At 38.1% G+C, this 26369-nt stretch overlaps 5 protein-coding genes and 1 pseudogene across 5 annotated transcripts; 5 read left to right on the top strand and 1 right to left on the bottom strand.

The window, feature by feature from the left end:
* The first annotated feature begins 2001 nt into the window (after nucleotides 1-2001).
* Nucleotides 2002-3559, top strand: LOC149398736 (serine acetyltransferase 1, chloroplastic-like). The gene has a single exon (XM_089615264.1). It carries the CDS (start codon nucleotides 2061-2063, stop codon nucleotides 3252-3254), a length of 1194 nt encoding a protein of 397 aa, XP_089471390.1. The 5' UTR covers nucleotides 2002-2060; the 3' UTR covers nucleotides 3255-3559.
* Nucleotides 3560-6502: 2943 nt separating this feature from the next.
* On the top strand, nucleotides 6503-8725 carry LOC149398735 (cytochrome P450 71D11-like). The gene is made up of 2 exons (XM_089615430.1): nucleotides 6503-7492; nucleotides 8018-8725. The coding sequence occupies exons 1-2, from the start codon at nucleotides 6542-6544 to the stop codon at nucleotides 8678-8680; spliced, it is 1614 nt and encodes a 537-aa protein (XP_089471556.1). The 5' UTR covers nucleotides 6503-6541; the 3' UTR covers nucleotides 8681-8725.
* Nucleotides 8726-9903: 1178 nt separating this feature from the next.
* Nucleotides 9904-12276, top strand: LOC149398734 (cytochrome P450 71D11-like). Its single transcript, XM_089614657.1, has 2 exons — nucleotides 9904-10782; nucleotides 11638-12276. The coding sequence occupies exons 1-2, from the start codon at nucleotides 9904-9906 to the stop codon at nucleotides 12274-12276; spliced, it is 1518 nt and encodes a 505-aa protein (XP_089470783.1).
* A 1089-nt stretch (nucleotides 12277-13365) lies between these two features.
* Nucleotides 13366-15509, top strand: LOC149398733 (cytochrome P450 71D9-like). Its single transcript, XM_089615965.1, has 2 exons — nucleotides 13366-14387; nucleotides 14841-15509. The coding sequence occupies exons 1-2, from the start codon at nucleotides 13476-13478 to the stop codon at nucleotides 15486-15488; spliced, it is 1560 nt and encodes a 519-aa protein (XP_089472091.1). The 5' UTR covers nucleotides 13366-13475; the 3' UTR covers nucleotides 15489-15509.
* Nucleotides 15510-15565: 56 nt separating this feature from the next.
* LOC149398732 (ABC transporter C family member 3-like) lies at nucleotides 15566-25263 on the bottom strand. The gene is made up of 9 exons (XM_089615964.1): nucleotides 22867-25263; nucleotides 22703-22789; nucleotides 21709-22332; nucleotides 18530-18694; nucleotides 17286-17795; nucleotides 16596-16901; nucleotides 16398-16461; nucleotides 16057-16296; nucleotides 15566-15957 (listed from the first exon to the last, which is right to left on the bottom strand). The coding sequence occupies exons 1-9, from the start codon at nucleotides 25186-25188 to the stop codon at nucleotides 15851-15853; spliced, it is 4425 nt and encodes a 1474-aa protein (XP_089472090.1). The 5' UTR covers nucleotides 25189-25263; the 3' UTR covers nucleotides 15566-15850.
* Nucleotides 25264-25519: 256 nt separating this feature from the next.
* Nucleotides 25520-26143, top strand: LOC149398731 (ibogamine 10-hydroxylase-like; annotated as a pseudogene).
* Nucleotides 26144-26369: the final 226 nt, after the last annotated feature.

The following is a 26369-nucleotide window of genomic DNA, read 5'->3' as shown; positions in this document are numbered from 1 at the left end:
TAGACCCTGAACAGAAAGGTTCGAGGTTTCACCATAGGATAAACAACTCAGGTCATAAGTTAAAATCCGAATGTCGACTAATAGCCGAGAATAGCAAAAACGTTATATTAGCATATCATAAGAAGAATAAGAAACACACTTATAGTGGCAACGTAAGCATAAATAATCATCTGAAGACCCATGAATGATTAGAACGGTTATCTGAATATTTAATATCTGCAAAAGACATGAGAACTAATCAGCCCATATCTTCCAAACTTTACATACACTTTGAAAATTTTCACTACACATTTCTCCATCTTCTTATTTTACCTTTACTTGTAATTTCATGTATTTTATACTTTTTATATTGTGATTAGTTTGATATGAGAACAATCCGGCATTTACGATCGCTATATTGATCGAGTCTGTTCGGCATAGACTTATGATCGTCGAGGTAATTGTTGTATTTATTTTTTGACATCAACAATAATAAAGGTTCCATGTAATTAGGTAAAGAAAAAGTTCAAATATTTATAAAATAAGTAAGCTATGTGTCTTCGGTGTCACTCAAATTGAATTATAATGACCGGGTCAACTGCTATATTCCTTGTATTCGGATAACTTCTAACTTTACTTGATTTGTATTTTCTTAGTTTTCGGCGAAAAGAAAAAGTGGAACGTACATATTTCTTATATATAATACCGCGTATGTATATTTAATAATTAACTAGTTATCCAAATAAACTTGGAGAATATTGCTTGAGTTACTTACTGTACAACAAAATAATAACATCGTATATTTTTGCTGCCGTAAAATAAGATTAATCCGCCACCGCTCTTGAAGTTTAGCGATTAAATAGGCATGCAATAAAAACCTAATCTTAGTTACAAATGAAACATATATAACCCAACTTAGCATTGAGAAATGTTTATCACTCTAACTAAACGACTTCTTTAAAAAGGTTAATATTTTTTTTTTTTTTTTTTTTTTTTTTTTTTTTTTTTTTTTTACATATGTTGCGATGTCACGCGGTCGAACGCATTTACTTACTAGCTTTCAAAGATATTTTTGTCTAAGAGAGTCATATCTTTATATATATATATGTATATATATATTATTATTATTTTTTTTTTACGTATGGAGATAAAAACCTAATTGAGTGTGTTATCACTTATCAATCATATATTTAATTTATATATTATTATTGTTATTATTATTATTATTATTATTTATTATTATTATTATTATTATTATTACCTATGGCTGTTGAATCTTCAATGAGAGTAGAGGAACTAAGTATAGTCTGAGAGCTATCGATCTCCAAATGCGAATTGGATAGGTAATATGAGAAAACGACAACAAAAAAGTTAACGACTTTGACTGATTGGCCATTATTGCTTCCACGCGCGCACAAACGAAACGGGCCTCTCACTTCATTTATATAGTGATTGCTAATAATTACGACTCAAATGTTGTTGCGTAATACATTACGTCATAAAAACAGACTTTGTGTATTTGTTTATGATAAAATAATTGGATTATTTTCTAAGAATTAGTTAGATCATGTTTTGAAATTTAATTCCTAACTAAGGTTTATCTAATAAAATCCCAATTAAAATAAAGTAATTCTACTTATATTTTCTTAATATATATATAGATAATATTCATTTCTTAACTACTTAGCAAAAAAAAAAAAAAACGAATTAAGCCACTCGTTTGATTTGCTATTAAGCTTACGTTTCAAATATATGTACATTATATTTTAATTTACATTATTATCTCTACTTATAAAAAAAATATCAATTGACCATAGTTTATTGTCCATAAATCCTACCCTATAGCTTAGACGTTGAGAAAACAGAGCATAAAAATTAAACAAAATATTCAGATATAAATACAATTAAACTTTTTTTTAAAAAATAAGTCAATCAATTTTCTCTTCTTCTCCACTCCACCTCTTTTCTTAATCACCCTTTTATTCTCTCTGTCTCTCTCTCTCTCTCTCTCTCTCTCCTATATAAATACATTGTTTTGTGTGTTGTACATAAATTATTGAGAAATCAATTATTTCATTCCTATGAAAATCCTATCCACAATAACTAGTCCTCTTCTATTTAAAAAATCCCCAAAATCCCATTTCTCTCTCAAATTCCCTTCACCACTCAACACCACAAACGCCACAAACGCCAAAAGGAATCCCCAAACTCTCTCTCAGATTGCCATGGCGACCTGTATCGGCGCCGCCCAGCCCAGCCCCTTCTCCGGCGACCCTGGCAGACCTCAGCAGGGAGATTCCACCGCCGCCGGCACCAACGGCCTCAATTTCCTCCAGCTCACTCGCCGGAAATTCTCCGACAAGGTCCCGACATCGGCAGCCGCGTCCGCGACGGCGCTTCACGACCTAGCGACGGCCAGCAAGCCTATCAGAACCGTCGATTACGAAGTCGAAGCATTCTCCGGCCTCCGCGACGAGATTTGGCGCGAGATTAGGTCGGAGGCGATTTCGGACTCCGATTCGGAACCTGTTCTGAAAGCCTACTATTCCGGCTCGATCCTCTCGCACGTATCTCTGGAATCGGCGCTGGCGAACCAGCTCTCGCTCCGGCTCGGAAGCTCGTTGATCCCTAGCCAGTCGCTGTACGAGATCTTCCTCGGAGAGCTTCGCGACGAGATCTCGGCGTCCGTACGATCGGACCTGAGGGCGGCGAAGGAGAGAGATCCGGCGTGTTTAAGCTACGTCCAGTGCCTCCTCAGCTTCAAAGGCTTCCTCGCCATCCAGGCTCACCGGATCTCCAACCGCCTCTGGTCAAACGGCCGGAAAGTCCTCGCGTTGACCATCCAGAGCCGAGTCTCGGAGGTCTTCGCCGTCGATATCCATCCCGGAGCCAAAGTCGGCCGCGGAGTCCTTCTCGATCACGCCACCGGAGTGGTCGTCGGAGAGACGGCGGTGATCGGAGACCAAGTCTCGATTCTCCACAACGTGACGCTCGGCGGAACCGGAAAATCCGGCGGCGATCGGCATCCGAAGATCGGAAACGGAGTTCTGATCGGCGCCGGGACTTGCATCCTGGGGAACATAAGGATCGGCGAGGGAGCGAAGATCGGAGCGGGATCGGTGGTGCTGAAGGACGTTCCGGCGTGGACCACCGCCGTGGGGAATCCGGCGAGGCTCCTCGGAGGGAAGAATAATCCGGTGAGGAACGACGGTGTTCCGGGGCTTACCATGGACCACACTTCAAACATCTCCGACTGGTCAGATTACGTCATTTGAATTGAATGATAGCTGTTACTGCTTTGATTAGATTCGAATATTCGTAGAATCGAGTTATGATTAAAATCATGACTTTTAGTGCTTGAAATATAAGCGAGGATTTGAGGTTCTCCGATATCATATTCATAGGCTATATATAATATATGCAAGGTCCTCTAATATTTAGGATGTAGTAGACACATGAATGAAATAAAAGAATAGTTTAATAATAAGTAATAATGCCAATATTGGACTTTGCTGATTTGATTCTTCCGTGTTTGTTTGTCTATGTAAATCTATCTATTGAAAAGGCAATCATTACTCTTCTTTTGTATTAGTTTATTCATTTGCAGTAGTAGAACATATTTTAACTTGAAACGACATCTAAAAAAAAGGAAACAGAAAACGACATCTAAAAAAAAGGAAGCAGAAAACGACATGAAAAGGTAGCTTAAAGGAAACTTGGCAAACTTTGATTTTGAGCGGAGTTTTTGGGTGGTCAAAGTAAAACAACAATGAGTTATTTTATGTAACTTAGTCTTATAAGTTGTGATGCTCGGAAATTGTGGAAGTTGGCGGGAATTCGAATAGTATGATACGAGAAGCTTATTGATCTTAATGATCTAGTTGTGGAAAGCGGATTAGACCGCCATAGCAGTAGGTAAAGGTGGACATTTTGACCCGATCAGTTAAAATTAACCGATCGATTAATATTGATCGAGGATTTTAGTTAAAACTAACCAAATGTTTAATTCTTTTTATTAATCAATAAGAAAATTAAAATTAGCCTTAAGGAAAAATGAACTTAAAATGATGTGATTCAAACGTGTCATCTCTCGTTAATTGTTTGCTTATAAATGATGACTCTAGATCTCGGCACCTATCAGAGCCGGCCTAACATAATTTGGGGTCCAAGACAAAATTTAAGAATTAGACTTTTTAAAGAATACATTTATAAAGAAATAGGTCAATATTTACATGTTTGATCAAATTATAAATCTTCAATATTATGAAAAGAGGTCTTTTTTGAACCTTTATTAATATTTAAAATTTGGAGGCCTTAGGCGTGGGTCTAACTTATTAAGGGCAAGAGCCGGTCCTGACACCTATGGGCCGCTATTAGTATCAAGGGAGATTGTCATTACAAAAATAACAAAACAAATTATCCAAGGAGACAATCAAAATTGAGACGCTGTTTAAATCTTTTAATAACTTCATTGTCATTTATATATATTTTTTAATTTGTTACAATATCTTAAGTACCTATGATGGTGATCACACATATGTTGGCATGTGATGTTTGGACATAGAAACAAAGTCCTTGTGTAAATTAGTATGATGTTTTTGGGTGAAGCCGATGTGACTTCCGATGTACACAATTAGGGATATATTGACGTTTTGTAGTGTTAAGTGATCAATTGGGGATCCAAGATCGTATGACATGCTATTCATTAAATTACAAGTTCTTTTTTTTTTTTTTTAATTATTATTATTATTATTATTTATTGGAGTAAGAACCTCGATGATATAATTTCTTTTGTCTAATAAAGACGCAGTGATGTATATCAACGGTTGTCGACTGTTGATATACAAATACAAGTGGGGTCCACCTGCATGTGAGCCTCACTCGTTATCTCACATCAGCGGCCGCCGATGAAAATCAATATCGTTTAAGGAATGACCTATTCCATGAAGGTATTTGTAAATGAGGTTGAATCTTTAGTTTCATATGATTCCGCGCGTATAGAGTTTTTCTTCTATAGCGAGGTTTTGACCATAAGATTGTTCGGTAATCTTTGATAGGACAAGTCTATAGACTCTATACCAGCCACTTCTTATTTCGCATTGTCATATGCTCTTATTTATTTTTCGGTTACACCACTCCAAATTTATGCGTAAAATGAATTCCAATGAAAAAATATAAGTTAGAGGAAAATAGATTAAGACACGGTTGTCTTATTTTTTTTTCTTTATCTAAGAGTAACTATCTATGCTTTATTTTAAGTTTATTTCAAAATAATGTATTTTTTAGTGTAAAATTATATGTACTTAAGAGACATTATTGGAATAAAAAGATGAAATAAAAAAAAAAGCACAAAAACCTATCCTTTTAATTTCATGGACAATAAATACCATTTCGTACCAAGGTTCGCAATCCCGCGGGTTCCGACCGGGTTCCGGTCGGGATCCCGTGAACCGGAGGGGACCGGGACGGGTCTTGCATAAACCGGTCCCGTGAACCAAACCCGGTCGAATCCCGGTCGAACCCGCCGGATCCCTCCCAGCCGAAGCCATTTTTGTCCAGATCCCGGGGAACCCGAGGTATCATCCGAGTTTTTCATTTTTTATGATTTTTTTTTTCAATTTGTACTTATGAATTGATGATTATTGCGATGATATTGTTGAATTTTAATTAATTTCGAGATTAGTTGTGATAATTAGTGTGTTTTATCGTACGTGTTGTAATAATTTTATACTCTACTTATGGTATTTTATGTTTAAGAACTCAGTTTATATTTGATATGAACCTTTGTTTGAAGTATGAACTATGAAGTTATGAACTATGAAAACTATTTTTATTATTGTAAAATATTTGTCTGAATCTCATTCGGGTTCCTACATTTTTTGTCGGGTTCCTCTCCGGTAAACGGGTTCCTACCGGTATCGGTTTCCTTTTTTTTCCTGAATCCCCCTCGGTTTCCTCTTCGGTAAGCGGTATCCCCCTAAAATTGGGGGCCCGGTACGGTAACGATAACGCTAAGGCGATCCTCGTTTCGTACAAGGAAAAGAGTGTGCTATCCTATCCCTCTATTATTATTGGTGCCATTATTTAAAATTTATTAGGGGGAGCATGATCATTCATCGGGGCCAATTTGCACATCACAAAGGACACGTCTACTCAATCGCGTGTCTCATCTTATCTTGAGAAGAAAAACTGATCTTGATTTCCTCTATAAAAACTTGGTCAACAAGTGCAGTTATTTTCTTCGGTAAAAAAGAAAAAAGGTACAATTATTTTCAACGCCTTGACCAAATATAATACTGCCGTGTCCCAGGTGCATGTCACAACTCACAAATCAAGAGATTCACTAAATATTAAATATTATTGGCATATAATTAACGATAGTTCGTCCAATGAATACAATATACTTGTCCGTGCCATTTGGACTCGACAAAATTAAAAGCCGCCACTAGATATGATTTTGAATGGTCCAACTTCAAGGGAAATACATATAATATAATAACAAAAGATTTCTCGAGCCACAAGTCTCTCTTTCAAATCCCACTCCATAGATTCTTATATATATATGTATGGTATATTTTCTTTACCCATGAATTACAAGGAGCTAATCACTATAAGCTACAAACACATGGAGACTCAATTTTTTGCTTCCTTTCTTTTTGTGTGTGGATTGATATTAACAATAAACACACTCTTGAGAAGATATCAAAATCAAGGGTCTAAAATCAAGCTCCCTCCGGGACCATGGAAACTACCTTTGGTGGGAAACATGCACCAACTCATCCGATCCTCTACACCGCACCGCACGCTAAGAGATCTCGCGAAGCGACACGGGCCGTTGATGCACCTCCGAATCGGACAAGTCTCGACGGTGGTGATCTCGTCCCCTGAGGCCGCCCGAGAAGTAATGAAGACACACGACTCGGTCCTCGCTTTCCGTCCCAAGAACCTAATCTCCGAGATCATCCTATACAACGGAACGGACATCGTTTTCTCTCCGTACGGAGAGTATTGGAGGGAGCTTCGGAGAATATGCACTAGAGAGCTCTTGAGCCCGGCTAGGGTTAGGTCATTCAAGCCGATCCGAGAAGAAGAAGGGTTCGCTCTCGTGGAGCGGATCTCGGCCGTTGGATCTCCTACCGTTAATTTGACGGCTATGATTCATTCGTCGACGTACACGGTGACTTCTCGAGCGGCGTTCGGGAAGAGGAGCGGAGATCACGAGGAGTTCGTGTCGCTTGTGGTGCAAGTCATCGACGCCTCCGGAGGGTTTTTCGTGGCCGATATGTTTCCTTCGTTGGGGTGGATCGCGGATATCGGGGGTATGAAGGCGAGGCTCGAGAGGATTAAGCAAAGGAGTTCGAGGATAATCGGAGATATAATTGAGGATCATAAGAGGAAGAAGAAGATGAAAGAGGAAGATGAGGATTTGGTTGATGTTCTTTTGAAGTATCATAATAATGGTGGCTTGGGACGGTTTTCGTTGAGTGAAGACAATGTCAAAGCAGTGATTTGGGTACGTTTTTCTTGAATTTAGATTATCCAGTCTTTCTTTAACGTTTATTTTACATGGGATGTGAACGAAAATATTAGTAGTTTGGAATATTTTTATCAATATTTTTATTTTTATTATGCTTTTGGTTGATTTTAGTAAAAATCTTTTGAACTACTAGTATTCTCGTCTAAATCGCCTAGTCTCTCTAATAAATTATGTTGTGTATTTTTCTCGGACGATGTCTCATCATAATTTAAATGTAATGGGAAAACATGAAAAGAAACACAAAATATAATTTAATTATAGGCCTAAATATGAATAAGTTTTTGGTTTTATTATTCTGCTCTACAAAAATCCCTGACACAATTTAAAAGTGATATCTAGAAGATTAGAAGATATCTTAAAATTCTATACAAGATTACCAACTAATAATTAGTATAAATAGACCTAATTAGTGTTTATTTTTGTGGGCTAGCTATAGTGTTCCATAAGCATTTTATTAAACACCTTAAAGAATACATAAATCATATTCTGATGTAATTTCAGGACATATTTTCGGCCGGGAGCGAGACATCATCGACGGCGACAGATTGGGCGATGGCCGAAATGATAAAGAATCCGAGGGTGATGAAGAAAGCGCAACAAGAGGTCCGAGAGATCTTCACGAAAAACGGGTCTATCGACGAAACCGCGCTTGACGAAATGAAGTACTTGAAAGCCGTTTTAAAAGAGACCCTAAGGCTACACCCTTCGGCTCCTCTATTGCTTCCTAGAGAATCTTCGGAGAGGTGCGAGATCGACGGCTACGATATACCGAAGAAAACCCAAGTGATGGTCAACGCGTGGGCGATCGGGAGAGACCCTAGGTTTTGGACCGACCCCGAGAGCTTTGTTCCCGAGAGGTTTCTAGACAATGATCGTAGCGCCTCCGTGGATTATAAAGGAACGAACTTTGAGTATATTCCGTTCGGGGCCGGAAGGAGATTGTGCCCGGGAATGTCGTTCGGGGTGATCAACGTCGAGTTTCCTCTGGCGATTCTGCTTTACCATTTCGATTGGAAACTTCCGGATGGAATGAGGCCTCGAGACTTGGACATGAGCGAGCTTTTCGGAAGCACGGTTCGGAGAAAACTCGATTTGGAGCTCATTCCCGTTGCTTATGATCTTTCTTCGGTTGAGAAATTCCGAGCAAAGAAAAAAATTATGTAGTACTTTTTTTTATTTGGGGTTTTTTTTTTTTTTTTTTTTGTTCTTTTTTATTATCTTTCATTTAAATAAATGTGTGCCACAAGATTATCAATGGTAGCATTTCATTTCCAATGATTTAATAAGGTCTCTTTCCATATAATCACTGTCACATTAATTAAGGAGGAAAAAATATAAGTGATTCTAGAAAAATCACTGTCACATTAATTTTCTCCACTTTGACTGTGCAAAGGCACACATTTGAGCACAATGGAAATTAAATTATAAATGTGAAAAATACCTAGGTAGTGTTTTATTGAGACTAATCACACGAACAACACAACGTGTTTAAGTTCGAAAATAAATATTTTTCAAGTCATAAAAAATATATTTTTCTTGATATTTATAGATTTTTTTTCTTCGTAATTTCTACTAGCTAGGGATATTTTTACATTATGAATTGTTCGTTCCTCTATTCAATGGTCCTCAGACTTTTTCCTCATATTCTAAAAAGGTCTGTTTGAAATCCGAAAAATGTGAGTGAAAATAATGAAAATCTATTGTGTTTTTCTAGTTTTATTTGAATTGAGAAAAATAAAAGAAATTTAATTTTCACCACTTCCAAAACGTAACAATGAATTTGGATTTTCATAACTTCAATATTTAATACTTTTGCTCACATTTTTTTTTTGAGTTCCAAACAGACTTTAATATGCGATAAACTAACATCCGAATTATTTACATTTGGTGATTTATTTGCATAAATATATGAACACGAGGTGGTTGAAACATATAATAACCTATAATAAATCAATCATGCAACTAATGTGTATAAAAATATATTTGAAAACATCAAAGTTCTCTTTTTGTAAGCCAAAATCCACAAATCTGTCGTTTCATGGAAAACGTTACTCATTTTTTTTATGTACTTTCACACTCCGCATTTTAATAATATAATTAATCTAATATCTTTATATTATCTTCTTACGTAATTATTCATTGATGTGGTCATGTGAACAAACAAACAAGCGCGAATCGCAGAGAATCCTATACGCCAGATATATATATATAAAAAAAAAAAAACACAAAGAGTGAATTATTTGGGAGTGGTTTACAAAACGGGCTATACAAAAATCAGAAAAATCACATGCACGTTTTGCAAAATAATCTTTAAAATATATACACCTCATCAACTATTCTAAATAAATACATGTCAAGCAACATAGCAACTAATTATATCTCTCATCATGAATCTCCAAAGCCTCTACTTCATTCTTGTAATAAATCTCTTCCTCTTTATCTTCATGGTTCATAAATCCCTCACAAAAAAATCCAAAATCTCCGGCGAAACGCCGAAACTACCTCCCGGGCCATCGAAACTACACATAATAGGAAATTTACACCATCTAATCGGAGCTCTACCACATAGAAAATTCCGAGATTTGGCCAATAAATACGGACCAATCATGCACCTAAAACTCGGACAAGTTCCGACGATAGTAATTTCCTCGTCGGATCTCGCGAAAGAGCTCATGAGAACCAACGACGTCAACTTCGCGAATAGGCCGCGATCTTTCTCGTCGCGAATGGTCGTCTACGACTTCGACGACGTCATGTTCTCTCCGTACGGAGACTTTTGGAAGAATCTCCGAAAGATTTGCGTTCGCGATCTCTTGAGCGCGAAGAGGGTTCGATCTTTCGAGCCGATTCGAGAGCAAGAGATGTTTCGTCTCGTCGAACGGATCGCGTCAAACGTCGGATCTCTTATCGATCTCTCCGAGATGATCAAACGGTCGATACGCCGCGTCACGTCGCGATTCGCCTTCGGTCGCGACGAAGAGTTGTTCGGGGATATCGTGGAAGAGTGTTCTTTGTTCGCGGCTCGGTTTCACGTCCCTGAATTTTTTCCGGGGCTCGGTTTCGTCGGACGAGGCGCGGGAGATAAATTCGAAAGGCTGCGTCGAAAGGCCGACGAATTATTGGAGGGAATCATCGAACGGCATCGGAGGAGAAAGTTCGGCGAAAGAGAACAAGATTTGGTGGATGTTCTTCTCAAGCTTCATGATGATCAGAAGGACAACCTTGGATTTTCTCTAACGATTAATAATATTAAGGCAATTATCTGGGTAAGATTTTATTTCTTAGAGGTTGAATTAATGTTATTAGCTAGAGGTTAAAATTATTCTTTATAGTAGTTAGTTTGCATCTCAAAATCAATCTACAATGCTTCTATGATTTTTTTTTTTTTTTGCTAGCTACTTATTTAGGCCTATTCACAGTTGAAAAGGTTATGAATATGATAGCTATAGTTTTAGCTATTCTCTTGGATTTCATATTAAAGTAAAAAAAAAAAATTGCCACATATTAGCTATTACAGCTAAAGAGAAAGAGATGACTTGCTAGTGTGGTTATAAGACTTAAGTTGCTCTTTGGAATGCCAACATTTTTTTTATAAAAATTGTTGAACACAAAAATTTTCTTAATTAATTTAAATTATTAATTAAAGTATGGAGTTTTATTTCTAAAATCAATTAACGATGAGATGAGTAATTTATGGACAGATCATACTTGGATTGTGGGGACAGTTTTTCTGTTTCTCTGGAATCTCCAGGAGAACATAAAATAATCATTTTTTTTAAAATATTTCCAGGTTTCTTAATTAATTTAGAATTGTTGATTAAAGTATGGAGTTTTATTTCAAAAATCAATTAACAATGATGAGTAATTCATGAACAGATCATACTTGGATTACGGGGATCGTTTTTCCGTTTCTCTGGAATCTCCAGGAAAACATAAAATAATCATGTATTTTTTTAAATATTCCCAGGTTTGAAACAAATTTTATAGTTTCAAGCTGGTTATTTAAAAAAATACATGATTATTTTATGTTTTCCTGGAGATAGCCCGTGGATATAACTCTCAATTAACATTCTACGTACAGTTACGTATTTAATTAAAACATATTTATATTTAATTTTCAGGACATCATTTCAGCTGGAAGTAAGTCATCAATCACAACAACAGATTGGGCAATGGCAGAGATGATGAAGAATCCGAGAGTGATGAAAAAGACTCAACGAGAGGTGAGAAAAGTCTTCGAAAAACGAGGCTCGATCGACGAAAAAGGCGTCGAAGAAGAGACGACGTATCTGAAATGCGTCGTCAAAGAGACCCTAAGACTACACTCACCCGTGGCGATGATCCCGAAAGAAGGCCGAGAAGCTCGCGAGGTCGGCGGGTACGAGATTCCGGCGAAAACCCGGGTCATGGTCAACCTCTGGGCGATCTCGAGAGACCCTCGGGTTTGGGCCGATCGACCCGAGAGCTTCGTTCCCGAGAGGTTCTTGGACAGCTGTGTGGACTTCAAGGGGAGAGATTTCGAGTTCATTCCTTTCGGGGCGGGACGGAGAATTTGCCCCGGGATTTCGCTCGGCGTCACGAGCGTTGAGATTCAACTTGCTTTTTTGCTCTACCATTTTGACTGGAAACTCCCTGATGGAATGAGCTATGAGGATTTGGATATGAGTGAGTGTTATGGATTGACTGTGAAGAGGAAACATGATCTTCGTTTGATTCCCATTGCTTATGATATCTCAACGGTTGGAAAAGATTGTAAATGAATGATCAAATGCTATTTTTTTTTTTTTTTAATTTTTTTTTGGTGATATAGATAAATAACAAATTTAAATTTATGAATTTGTAAAATAGTTAAAGTTGGTCTTAATTTAGTGAAAAAAACCAAAATGTGTAGTAATTTGGTTTCAAAATTTTTTTTTTATCCCAGATTTTTTTTTAAGTGATAAATTATTTATAATAATCGTCAAAATTTTTAATCTTGACTATAAAAAAAAAAAATTGAAAACTTAAATTTGATTACTTTGTTGAAAATTTGAAACTTTGAATATTTTATTAATTAGTAAATTTCAAATGATTATTTTGTACGATTTCTCATTTTGTTTAGCATACTCTCAGTAACCATTGATAAAATATTGTAATCTAATAATGTAATTACTCACGTGTTTTCAAATATTAACCGTGTCACACCGATCAACCATGGACAATGTATATCGGAAGTAATAGAATGATTTTTTTTAGAGTAATGGTTGATGATCAAAATTTAATTACGCAGGCCTGCATTTGATCAGCCAACAGAAACTAAATTATGAATTTACTGTTTTTTCTTGCAATATTTATGATGCTAATAATAATTATTTTAGTCTCAATTATTCTAGTGGGTAAAGTTCAATGCGAGAGATACGTCTATTTTGCTAAATAAAAAGGTCAAAATTGTAGTAATTTTTTTAAACTTATGACTTTTCTTTAATATTTTTTTTTTTTTAGAAAATGAAAATTTAGTATGGTTATTTTGCAATAAGACCGTTTATTTTTATTTTATCTAACCATTTCTACATTGTAGGAAGCTCCAACTATTCATTTTCACACCCTTCAACAATTAATACCTTCCCAATTTTTCTTACGAGTGCAATTAATTTATTTCGACTCTTTTTTGGTATCAAACTTGGGATTTAGACTGCTTCTTTGTCTTTTTCAAAAGATAAATTTGGATAACTATGTCATACAATTGACATCTTTGTCTTTTGCACAAAGAAAACAATTGGATAACCATGTCATACAATGGACGAGTTATCCGATTCTATAAGGATGTGATTTGAGTGTGGCCAGGTAAAATGTGAACCACAAAATCAAACTTTCACAATAGTAGAATTTCCTTATCATAGTTATCTAATCCCATCATATATGTATTAGCAAAAGCCAAGCAAAAATCAATTGAATTATTGTGATTCCTTTGGTGTTCAACATGGAGATCAAAACCTCTTTCTTTCCCTTCCTTTTTGCCTTCTTTCTCTTTGTGTTCATGTTAATCAAAACACTCATAAAAACACAACAAACCACCAATAACTTGGCTCCTAAGTTACCGCCCGGGCCGTGGAAGCTACCTTTGGTGGGAAATCTTCACCAACTCGCCGGCTCTTTACCACACCACGCACTCCGAAACTTGGCGAAGAAGCACGGATCGTTGATGTACCTAAGAATCGGACAAATCCCGGTGATTGTGGTGTCATCTCTGGATTTCGCCAAAGAGGTATTGAAAACTCATGACAACATCTTCGCTTTTAGGCCTCGGACCATCTTTTCCGAGATCTTGTTGTATGATTGCACCGACATCGCTTTCTCTCCATACGGAGAGTATTGGAGACAACTACGGAAAATATGCGCTCAAGAGCTCTTAGGCCCGGCAAGGGTTCAATCTTTCAAGCCGATCCGGGAAGAAGAGGCCTCTCGTCTAGTGGAATGGATTGCATCGAACGATCTTGGGTCGGAGATAAATCTCACGAAGAGGCTTCATTACTCCACCTACAACGTGACTGCCCGAGCGGCTTTCGGGAACATAAACAAAGGCCACGAAGAGTTCATATCGCTTGTCGTGAAATCTCTAGAAGAATCCGGTGGTTTTTCGCTTGCGGAGATGTTTCCTTCTTTTCGTTTTCTTGCCGTGATCAGCGGCGCGAGGGCTAGACTTGAGAAGATCAAGCAAAAGGCTTCGAGGATAATGGAAGACATAATCGAGGATCACAAGATTAAGAAGAAGCTAGCCACTGATGGTGAAGTTGATACCAGAGAAGATTTGGTTGATGTTCTCCTTAAGTTTCATGAAAATAATGGCCATGGATTTTCTCTAACAGATAACAACATCAAAGCAGTTATTTGGGTAAGCAAATTAATTTTAATTTAAGCTTTAGCCAATAAAAACTAGTAGAATTGCGAAATAGTCGACGTTTCTTTAGAGTTAAAAAAAATGATCAAAATTTTAAAAAACAAAATTACTACCATGTGTAAATAAAATATTTTTACTAGACCTTTGTATATAATTTATTCACAAGGGTAAATTTTTTATCTGCAGTGTCAAACTTTGAATATTTTGCTTGAAAACTTGAAATTTTGATTTTGCTTAATAAATTGAAAATCCCAGCTATTTCATAATAAATAAGTTTGTCCATTTTTAATAATTATATACCTAGGTAAATTTTGGGAGGACTAGTACAAAAATATATAAAATCCAAAGCCTAACCCAGAATGATTACATATTTTGGGTTTCCGTATCAAAATTTCGGATTTTGTTTTTGGTAAGATAATTGAATTTTAATCATGGTGCAACTCTTAGGACATATTCTCGGCCGGGAGTGAGACATCTTCGACCACGACAGACTGGGCAATGGTCGAGATGGTAAAGAATCCTCGAGTGATGAAGAAAGCGCAGCACGAGATCCGACAAGTCTTTAGAAGAAAAGGGTCGGTCGACGAATCAGCCATCGGAGACATGAAGTACTTGAAAGCGGTCGTTAAAGAGACGTTGAGGTTACACGCTTCGGCTCCTCTACTACTTCCTAGAGAATGCCAAGAGAGGTGTGAGATCAAAGGCTACGAAATACCGGAGAGAACCAGGGTGATAGTCAATGCGTGGGCGATAGGGAGAGACCCGAGATATTGGACCGACCCGGAGAGTTTCGTACCCGAGAGATTCCTCGATCATAGCACCGCCGTTGACTACAAAGGGTCGAACTTTGAGTACATTCCGTTCGGGGCCGGAAGGAGAATCTGCCCGGGATTGTTGTTCGGTTTAGCCAATGTCGAGTTTCCTTTGGCGATTCTGCTTTACCATTTCGATTGGAAACTCCCGAACGAAATGAGGCCTCAAGACTTGGACATGAGCGAGTCGTTCGGGGTCACGGTCCCAAGAAAACATGACCTGAAATTAATTGCCACGGCCTATGATCTTTCACCCATTGGGAATAATAATAAGAAAGTGTGACATTTCTTCCCTCTTGGTTTTGTATTAAATAAGAGTAATTTTTTTTTTTTTGCCATGGTAAAATTAAGTAGGAAAAATATCACAATTAAAATGAAATAGCCAAATTAAAAATTACATTAAGGACAATAGTGGTAAAAACGAGTACAATATAAAATTAACACACTTCTTAAACCTATATGGCTTTACACTATACTTCATTTATTCTTCAAATAGAAAATGCATTACAAACAAGAACATCATTTTTGTTCTTCCAAATACTAATCCCTGCGGTTCACTAATCATAATCTTTTTCGCCATCGTCAAGAAAACTAGCCTCAATCAAAGAGTTAGACTAACTATTCTCAGTCGGTTTTGTTTTCCGGTCAAAAATTGGACGTCGATCTCACGGTGTACTCTGCCACAAGCTGTGAAAAGGACGACGATTTATTCTCAAGCAATCTCGCCGGAGAGTCGTATTCCTCGATCAGCCCTGCGTTTAAATTAATTAAAAAAAAAACTCGATTTCAACAAATGCAATAAAATCACGATCTTATTACTTATGGAGATGCGTTAATATTATATTACTTACCGTGAGTCAGAAGCAAAACCATGTCGCTGTCGAGAACAGAGGTTATGCGGTGAGCGATAGTGATGACCGTGCAATCGGTGAAGTGTTGTCGCAGAGTTTGCTGGATTAGATTGTCCGTGGCTGTGTCCACCGATGCCGTGGCCTCGTCGAGCACAAGGACTTTGCTTTTCTTGAGTAACACTCGGCCGAGACACACTAATTGCCTCTGACCCACACTCCAATTGTCTCCATTCTCCGTAACTGCGACAAAAAAAGAACCCGAATATATTTTACTAATTCTAAGAAAAGTTATACTTATTCAATAATAACAACAAAATATTAAGCCTAATATATTTACAAACCTGATGAATCCAACTTCCCTTCTTTTCTCCTAACCTCGTCTCCAAGTTGACACTTATCCAGAGCCTAAACACAAAAAAAACATAATGGAATTAGAGAATATGCTCTATGAAGATGAATGATTTTATACTTCTCAAACTAATGATTTTATAGCAGTTTATTATTATATATGCGCTATGAAGACGAATTAAAATCCTGACCTCCCATATTTGTTCGTCGGTGTACTCTTCAAGTGGGTCCAAGTTACTCCTCACGGTCCCTTCGAACATGGTCGGGTCCTGAGGGATTATGCTGAGCCTCGACCTCAGATCGTGAAGCCCGATCGAAGATATGTCGATCCCATCGATAACGATCCGCCCGGAATCAGGGTCCACGATCCGGAAAAGCGTCTGTATGAGCGTCGATTTCCCGCTCCCCGTTCTCCCCACGATTCCCGTCTTCATTCCCCCGCGGAAAGTGCACGTTATGCCCCGCAGCACCAGCGGCAAATGCACAGCGTATCGCACCTAAATTCACATAAACACACATATAATAGATCAAAATATCAAATGAAGATTACATTAAAGACTCTGGTATAATCTCTCACACGATATAGAAAGGGTTCTATAATTATATAGCCAACGTTTGGTTAATTATAATTAATTAGCCACTAATTCTATTAACTACAACTATTTATAAAAAAAAATTTCTCCAAACAACTCTCTCCCATTGACAATTAACGGGCGGGAGTTATTTGGGCAAAATTGATAATTAATTGTAGTTAATAGAATCAGTGGCTAATTGACTATAATTAACTAAAAGTTGGCTATTTAGCAAACAATAAGTTTGATGTTGCTTTACTTGCTTATAAATTTCACAAAGAAAGCGGTCAAAACCCTAGAAGTAGTTACCTGAAGATCGCGAATTTCGACCTCTCCGCGGGCGGGCCAAGAACGATCGGGGCGGTTCGATTCGATCACGAGAGGAGGCTCGCTCGGGATGGTGGTGTATTGAAGCATTCTCTCGACCGAGATGATCTTGTTTTCCATGTTGCAGAGATTCCATATGACCCAGGCTTGCAACATGTTGAGGTTGAGGCCGTACGTGACGGCCAGGCCAGCGATGGCCGGGTTTATGAGTCCCTCGGGAACGGAGACGAGGAATACGAGGCAGAAAGCAAAGGTGACCGCCGAGAGCATGTCGAGTCGGAAGCAAAGCCACTCCATCGCGGCGGCGATGCTGAACTTTGGACGCGAATAACCGTCGCTCAGCTTCATGTTCAGCTCGCGGAACCTCCATTCCTCCTCGAAGCTTCTGATCGTCGTCGCGCCGGAGATCGTCTCCGCGAAGTGCTGTATCACCGGAGCCTTGCAGACTCCGACCAGACGCGAGAGCTCTCGGGCCGATGGGATGTAGTATTGCTGCGCGGAGTTTGAATTGATTGCGTTATGCAATTTTGTGTCTGATGTTCTATGTAGCTTATGTCTCAAGTAATCAATGGTTTTGTTCAAATATTTTCTGTAGCTTACGTCTCGCGTAATCAAAGGTTTCGGCATGATTTTCTATCTAGCTTAGGTCTCAAGTAATCCATGGTTTTGGTAAACTATTTTCTGTAGCTTAGCTCTCAAGTAATCTATCAATTATGGTTTGATGTTCAAGTAATTAATGGTTTTGGGCATTATTTTCTGAGTAGCTTAGATTTCAAGTAATCAATGGTTTTGGTTCGACACCTAATTCTTATGTGAATTATTACACTACAATTACAAAAAACTGAATAAAAAAAAACTGAAATCCTTACCAAACAGTTATTTGAAAACAAATGCAAAAAAATTTTAGACTACAACTATATGAAAACAAAAACAGAAAACAAAAACAGTTTGAGTGAACTTTCAAGTAATTAATGGCTTTGGTTTGATATTCACATTCCACGTAGCTTGTAGCTTAGATTTCAAGTAATCAATGGTTTTGGTTTGATATTCACATTCCACGTAGCTTAGGACTCAAGTAATCTATAAATTATGGTTTGATGTTCTCGGTAGCTTAGGTTTTTAAGTGATCTATAGTTTTGGTCTGATATTCTCGATGGCCTAGGTCTTTACATCAAAGAAAAGGAATGAATATATTTTTACTCGAGGTCAATTTCAAAATTGAGTACCTGATACCAAATACAAGTCGCGATGATGGGAATGAAAACGATGAAGACTTGCCACGCGACCTGAGACATAACAGCGATGATCCCGAAGAGCTGGATCATCGAGAAAGCAAAGGATGCCACTTGCGAGAAGATGCTTAGATCCACCGCGCTCTGGTCCGTCGAGGCCTGCAACAACAAAACAAATAAAAAAATCAATTAACCAAGATATCAATCGGAGTTGATACGATTAAGAAACAAATTAGTCAAATAAGCCACCAAAAGTCTAAGAATTACTAAATAGCCAATCTTTTGTAAACCAATTAACTCAGGTTCTCTATTCAAGAAGTGAACCAATCCCTCTGATTACACTACTATACCTGATAAGCCCCAGTATTTTTGTATTGATTGGAATACGAGCGAAAGAATTACAATGGGTGATATCGAATTTCTTCATCAATTTAACTCTCCATACCATTGTAACATTTTTCTTGCTCAAGTGGCTTAATCTTCCTTGCTTACAGGCTAATATATAGCTTCTACTATCTACTATTTAACCCCCATAATTAACTCTTATTACTATTATATCCTAGACAATTCCAGGTCCTAACAATACAACTACAGAAATTATACTAATAAATAAAAAAAATTTCTTGTAACCCTAATTATTTGAAAACCATGATACCCACGCTTTACCGGACTAAGCCCACGAGGCCCTGGCAGTTCGACCGATAGCACTAATGGAATGAAATAATTAAATTACCGATATTACCCTTTCGAAGTCTAATTGAATTAATTTAAAGACTCACCCCAAAGGAAAACATCCCAATTTTCACTTGATATATTTCCCCGTCACATTCTATATATACTAAAGAGAGGTACAATATCACTGTATAAACTTTGAGGACCAATCAAATTATAACAATAAAATGGATATTTTTTTTAATCCGATTAAAAATAGTGGTGTAACAATGCAAGTTGCAACAACAGGGAAAACAAAAACAGCCGTATAAAACAGAAAAATGTCTATCCAATCAAATTATTTGTTTACTATCTCTTCCATCCATCAAAAGCCACGTTGTTGTGGGCTACAGACAAAAAAAGAAAAAAAGAAAGAAAAAAAAAAGAAAAACTGAAACAAATTCATATAACGAGAAAGAAAACAATTCATAAAAAAGGAAAAAAAAAATGTTAACTTCAGTAGGACCCAGATCTCTTTTTTTGAATGCCGTTGCTGTGAGTTAAAATACCATGTTTGGACAATATTTTAAATGAGAAAATAAGACAGGATAGTTTGTCACTAACATTAACATGCTTGGTGATATGGACAATAACTTACAAATTCAAAGTTATATATATATATATATATATATATATATATATATATATATAATTTTAGTATTTAAATTAAGGGTTTGGTTGTATCATTGAATAATATGTTATTTAATCATTTTAGATTGCTCGAGTTTTAGTATTTTTAAATAATTAGGGTATAAGTTAAATTATAATAAAAATAGAGCAGTTATTATCAATTTTACTAGATAAATATAACTCACTAATTGATATTAACATAGTAAAATAAATTGTAATACTATATTTACAAAATTTAAATAAACAAATGACAATACATGATAAAATAAATACATAATACATATATGTTAATAATAATAAACGCACTCATATATGTTATTAAACTCATTCATTTTTATCAAATTTTCAATTATCAATGACATAATATTTTAATTGGTAATTAAAGATTTGTACCCTCATAGCGATAATAAAAAAATATTTTTCTCATATATAATGATCATATAACGGCATATAGAAAGATATATGAAGTAATCGAGAATTAAAAAAATCAAGTTAGATAAATAAATAAATAAATAATAATAGTAATAATAATAATAATAATAATAATAGGCGGTTGTAGAATTTGCCATGTGTGTAAGAAAAATATACAAATACTAGATACACACAATTTCTTTTTAAGGTTTATGTGATATATATATATATATGTTAAACCGCTACTCAATTTTTTTTTATTTATGTAAAATTATAAATAACCTTCTAATTTGTTTTATTTCTATTAATAACGCTCAGTGATTTATATTATCTATTCATTTGATAAAATTAAAAATTAACTCGCCATCATTTTACGATTTAAGTATAGAGAAATTGCTTAATTTGCCACTAATTTCATAACATTTTCCCACTTTCCACCAAAAGACTAATTTTTCCCAAAATGTCACCTCTATGTCAACAATGTTGACATTTAATAGTGAAGGACAAACATAGATGTAACATTGTTGACATAGATTGTGGCATTAATTTTGGGAAAAATTAGCAATATGGTGGAAAATTGGAAAATGTTATGAAATTGGTGACAGATTAAGCAATTTCTCTAAAGTATATTCTAACATGTTAAAAATTAATGCAAACTCAAGTTATTTAAAAATAAATAAATAAATAAAATGTACAAATAAATAGTAAAAAAAATTACTAAAGTTATATATTAATATTAGAAAAAATTAATTTAAAAAAATGTTGTGCATTTATGAAAACATTTGTAGTTGTGTTGATTTCTTTTCAAACTACGTTATGTGACATGATCAAATGATAATTGTTAGTATTAATGTATTTTATATATTTACTTTAAGCTTAAGCTATTATTTTAATAACATTTACAAATTTGGATTTTTAATTTATTTGTTGCACTTTAATTGTAATGTTTTTTGTGTGTTAAAATATTAGTATTATAATTGTAATGTAATTATGAAGATAATCAAAATGCATCACACCACCGGTTGTGATATATATATTCGATATTGAAAAAAAGGATCACGGAAAGAAATATTTTATAGGAATGGGTTAAAATAATTGTCTATGTTATCGTCATAGCTTTATTTGTAATACGAGACATATACAATGATGATATATATATATATATATATATATATATATGTTTACGTATTACAAACATAATTAATATATGCGATTCATATAATATTTATATATTATAATAAAATCACGATTATAATGTCTAAAAAATTTAAAAGTGACTTTTTGTTCATTTAACCCGCAGCAACGCGCGGGCAAATTCACTCGTTTATACTAAGCAATTGCTTAACTAACTATTAATTTCAAATTACACTACTACCCTTGAGTCGAAATAAAAATTACCGATATACCCTTCGGGGACTCACCCTGTTCAAGATTCTCCCGCTGGGAGTGGCGTCGAAGAAGGACATCGGGGCTCGGAAAATGCACTCGTGCATCCTATTGAAGAGCAACGTGGCGGTCTTGTAGCCCGCGGTGACCAACAGCGTGGCTCTCACGAGGACGCACAGAGAGCTTCCCACGGAGAGCGCCACGTAGACGAGTATCAGAGTAGCGCTCCTCACCGGCGCCTCCGAGTCCGCCGAGACCGGGGTCGCCCAAGCCATCCAATAGTTGCTCCCGATTTGGAGGACTTGAAAAAGGACCTGAGCCAATAGTATGACCGGGACGAGGGCCCCGCCGTAGGCCGTCGTTATGTACTTCCAATACACCCAAAAGCCCACTTGGCCTTTCTCTCTCTCCTCGTCTTGGACGAGCTGGCCTCTCGGGCCCGCCGCTATGTCCTCCGTTTCCTCTTCTGCTTTCGATGATGATAGGGACGGTTTCGGTGCTGACGATGATTCGGTGGTCTGAGACGAGGCTGTGTCGTTCGCTGCGCTGAGAGTGGAGAGAGCTTCCTTGTGGGCCCCGACGAGGTCCATGAAATCCGTACCCGAGTTGAGGATTTCGTTGTACTTTCCGGCTTGGGTGATTCTTCCGTCTTTCATCACCTGTTTTCACCACAGAAAGAGAAGAAAAAGAAAAAGGGTAAATAATATCCTCAGTTTCCATTTTTTTTTCAAAATGATACACTCATAGTTGTGTAAAATTATATCCTAATATTTTGAACAATAGATAACCCTTTTATGATAAGTTTACTAATGGAATATTACACCATTTTGAGAGCAATTAAATGATGTATTATTTGTCAAAAAATTTAAATGATGTTTAAGAAGAAACTTTACATATTTTTTTTTTAAGGCAGCTTTGCTGCAGTGGGGATTGAACCCACGACCTCCACACAGGAGGTGATGTGGAATTACCACTAGGCTATCCTAGGTACCACAAGAAACTTTACATATTGATATCAAACTTGCTTACCAATATAAGGTCGGCGTTGGGGAGGAATTCGACTTGATGAGTGACGTAAATCACAGTTTTTGAAGCTAATAACCCCATCAAGCATTCCTGTCACAAGACGAAGAAAATCAGTTTCAGTTTCCCTTCTTTGAATGAATGAAGTGTTTGTTTGTTAAGCAAGTTACCTTAAAGAGGTGCGATCCCGTGTGAGCATCCACAGCGCTGAAAGGATCATCGAAGAGATAGATATCCGCGTCTTGGTACAGTGCTCGAGCGATCTGGATCCTCTGTTTCTGTCCCCCGCTCAGATTGATTCCCCGTTCCCCGATCACCGTCTGATCTCCGAACGAAAGAATCTCGAGGTCCTTCTTCAACGAGCACGCCTCGAGAACCCTATCGTACCTATCTCTATCCATGGCCTTCCCGAACGAGATGTTATCTTCGATCTTCCCGCTCTGAATCCACGGCGACTGAGCCACGTAGGCCTTGGTCCCGCAAACCCTAACCGCCCCGGAGACCCTCGGAATCTCACCCAAGATCGACGAAAGCAGGCTCGATTTCCCCGACCCGACCGTCCCACAAACCGCGACTCTCATCCCGTTCCCGACTCTCAATCTTACGTCCCTCAGGGTCGGATTCTCCGAGGATGACCCGTCCCAAGAGAAAACCCCGTCCACGATCTCCACGGAGAGACCCGATCCCCCTCGGGGGATCTTCTCGACGACTTCTGTATCTAGGTCGTCCAGGCGAAGAAACGACGATATCCGGTCGAACGACACTTTCGTCTGGGCGATCAACGAGATCAAGTCGGGGACGTTGTAGATCGGCTCTTGGAGAATCCTAAACGTCGCGAGCGCCGTGAGAATCTTCCCCGAATCCAATGGGATCCCTAAAGCTACGCACGTCCCGAATGTGACGACAGACACGAACGTCGGAGCTCCCCAGTTTACGAACGACGTCAGAGCCGACGTGTAGAGATACTTCCTCAACCAACCCGACTCGGTTTCCCTCAGAGACGTGATCTTCGAGAGAAACTTCATCTCCCAACCTTGGAGCTTGAGGATCCTCATGTTCCTCAAAACCTCCGAGGTCGCTTTCATCCTCGCGTCCTTCGACCCCATCAGCTTCTCCTGAAACCGCTCTTGAAGCTTCCCGAGCGGGAGATTCGCGACCATAACGAGCACGGTCGCGACAAGTGTCGACACCGCTGCGATCCCGAGGCTCTTGTAGAGGATAAATAGTGCGAGAGCTATCTGGAGAAGAACCAGCCACGGGTCGTGCATATACCAAGGATAATTCCCGATCCTCTCGGCGTCGACTGTCATCAAATTCACGATCTCGCCGCTCGTTCTTCCTCGCCTTGACCGCGATGAGAGCGTCAAGGCCTTCTCGTAGATCACCGCCACGAGCGCGGCCCTAATCTTGATCCCGATCTGCTGGGTCTTGAAATACCTTTGCCTCTGAGTGAAACACTCGACGAGCTTCGCGGAGAAGAACGCCGAGACCAAAGCGTACCCACCGTGGGCCCCGAATCCCTCGCGGTCTCCCGAGAGGAACTTCACGAACGAGTCGATCAGATACGGGCCCACGTAAGAGGCGAGCGTGTTCAAGAGGACCGCCACGGCGGTCCATATGAACTCCTTCCACACCGACAAGAAAACCCCACGGACCAGCTCGAAAGTCGTGATCTCCGATCCGGACTCGATGTTGCTCCTCAATTTTGGGTATATCACGGCCACGGTGTCGCCGGGGTCGAGCTGAGGGACGTCTTCGAGGTCGAGGGTCTTCTTCGATCCGACGGCCACGAGCGGTCCGATCCACGAGAAGGTCAAGAGGCTGAGAATCCCGGCTTTCGAGTACGGAGTCACGGTCTGATCGCCTCTCGGCTCCGCGGGTCCCGCCAGAAGAGGCTCTTCGAGACCACCACCGGCCTCGGAGACAGCCTCGCCGGAAAACCCGATGAAGACGAAGAACAGACCCGACAAGACCGAAGCGGCATCGGAGACCAAGTTCACACGTGTAGACTTGGAAAAAACGATGTCAACGACCAAGGAGTATAGTGAAACAGAACAGTAAAAACACCACCAAAGCCTAAGCAAAACAGGGTATTTCTTTGACTGCCCTAAAGTAGAGAGCTTTACTTGTAAATACAGAGCGAGAAAACCCCACGAGAGAGTTCTGAAACCAAAGTCAAAGAGGGTCACGAGTTTTTCCTCTGACCAATAATCACTCTTGTACCAATAAAAGTAGCTAAATAAACACAGGATTAGATTGAAAGCTGAGAGGCAAAGAGAGGTTAAAAAAGTCTGTTTGTGATAAATAAACAGACTTTTTCCATTTAAAAGCCTCTCTTTTGTTGGAGCTTTGTGAAAAGCCCACGATATGAACAGTAATAATAACAGAAATAAATGCGACGAACCAGACACCCCGCGAAGGAAAATCGGCCGAAATATGAAGTCGGAATTGTAGGAGTGAGAAAAGAGCGATGATAAACCGGAGATTTCCATTATTATTATTATATATTTTTTGAGGGGATTTGTGAATTCGTTCCTGTGTTTTGGGAAGCCTAAAATGGAGAGTCTTTAATTGAGGAAGATGTGAGTGTGTTTTTGACTATATATAGTGTGTTTAAGTCAAATAGAGACAGATTGCGGTCAAACTGTTCCCAGAAGTTTTGGTGGAGATTTTCCCGGAAAGCGGGTTCAAGTGGGCCACGAAATTCCTTGGTTTTTGGTGTCCGTATCAAAATTTCGGATTTTGTTTTTGGTAAGATAATTGAATTAATCATGATGCAACTCTTAGGACATATTCTCGGCCATGAGTGAGACATCATCGACCACGACAGACTGGGCGATGGTAAAGAATCCTCGAGTAATGAAGAAAGCGCAGCACGAGATCCGAGAAGTCTTTAGAAGAAAAGGGTCGGTCGACGAATCAGCCGTCGGAGACATGAAGTACGTACTTACACCCTTCGGCTCCTGTACTACTTCCTAGAGAATGCCAAGAGAGGTGTGAGATCAAAGGCTACGAAATACCGGAGAGAACCAGGGTGATAGTCAATGCGTAGGCGATAGGGAGAGACCCGAGATATTGGACCGACCCGGAGAGTTTCGTACCCGAGAGATTCCTCGATCATATCACCGCCGTTGACTACAAAGGGTCAAACTTTGAGTACATTCCGTTCGGGGCCGGAAGGAGAATCTGCCCGGGATTGTTGTTCGGTTTAGCCAATGTTGAGCTTCCTCTCGCGATGTTGCTTTACCATTTCGATTGGAAACTCCCGAACAAAATGAGGCCTCACGACTTGGACATGAGCGAGTCGTTCGGGGTCACGGTCCCAAGAAAACATGACCTGAAACTAATTGCCACTGCCTATGATCTTTCACCCATTGGGAATAATAATAAGAAAGTGTGACCTTTTTTCCCTCTTGGTTTTGTATTAAATAAGAGTAATTTTTTTTTTTTTTGCTATGGTAAAATTAAGTAGGAAAAATATCACAATTAAAAAGTGTAAGTTTGGAAGGAATGAATTTTTTCTTATTATTCATCTGGCAGAGAAAGACAATATATACACGTACATGCATTATACACAATAACTACAGACTATTTCTTAATAACTAATATCTCTTAATTTTAGGAATAGAATATTTACTTTCTATTTTAACTCTAACCTACTTATTAGAATATA

The sequence above is a fragment of the Urtica dioica genome, chromosome 5 (genome assembly GCF_054948205.1).
Source record: "Urtica dioica subsp. dioica isolate 48M chromosome 5, U.dioica_male_clone48M_v1_H2, whole genome shotgun sequence".
NCBI classification, from domain to species: Eukaryota; Viridiplantae; Streptophyta; class Magnoliopsida; order Rosales; family Urticaceae; genus Urtica; species Urtica dioica.
This window is presented reverse-complemented; position numbering and strand designations above follow the sequence as displayed.

Coding starts and splice junctions, on each gene's coding strand:
- LOC149398736 (XM_089615264.1), top strand. CDS start 2,061: ATGAAAATCCTATCCACAATAACTAGTCCTCTTCTATTTAAAAAATCC.
- LOC149398735 (XM_089615430.1), top strand. CDS start 6,542: ATGTATGGTATATTTTCTTTACCCATGAATTACAAGGAGCTAATCACT. Junction 7,493..8,017: donor ATGTCAAAGCAGTGATTTGG/GTACGTTTTTCT, acceptor ATGTAATTTCAG/GACATATTTTCGGCCGGGAG.
- LOC149398734 (XM_089614657.1), top strand. CDS start 9,904: ATGAATCTCCAAAGCCTCTACTTCATTCTTGTAATAAATCTCTTCCTC. Junction 10,783..11,637: donor ATATTAAGGCAATTATCTGG/GTAAGATTTTAT, acceptor TTTAATTTTCAG/GACATCATTTCAGCTGGAAG.
- LOC149398733 (XM_089615965.1), top strand. CDS start 13,476: ATGGAGATCAAAACCTCTTTCTTTCCCTTCCTTTTTGCCTTCTTTCTC. Junction 14,388..14,840: donor ACATCAAAGCAGTTATTTGG/GTAAGCAAATTA, acceptor TGCAACTCTTAG/GACATATTCTCGGCCGGGAG.
- LOC149398732 (XM_089615964.1), bottom strand. CDS start 25,188: ATGGAAATCTCCGGTTTATCATCGCTCTTTTCTCACTCCTACAATTCC. Junction 22,790..22,866: donor CGGGATCGCACCTCTTTAAG/GTAACTTGCTTA, acceptor GTCTTGTGACAG/GAATGCTTGATGGGGTTATT. Junction 16,462..16,595: donor CCGACGAACAAATATGGGAG/GTCAGGATTTTA, acceptor TTTTGTGTTTAG/GCTCTGGATAAGTGTCAACT.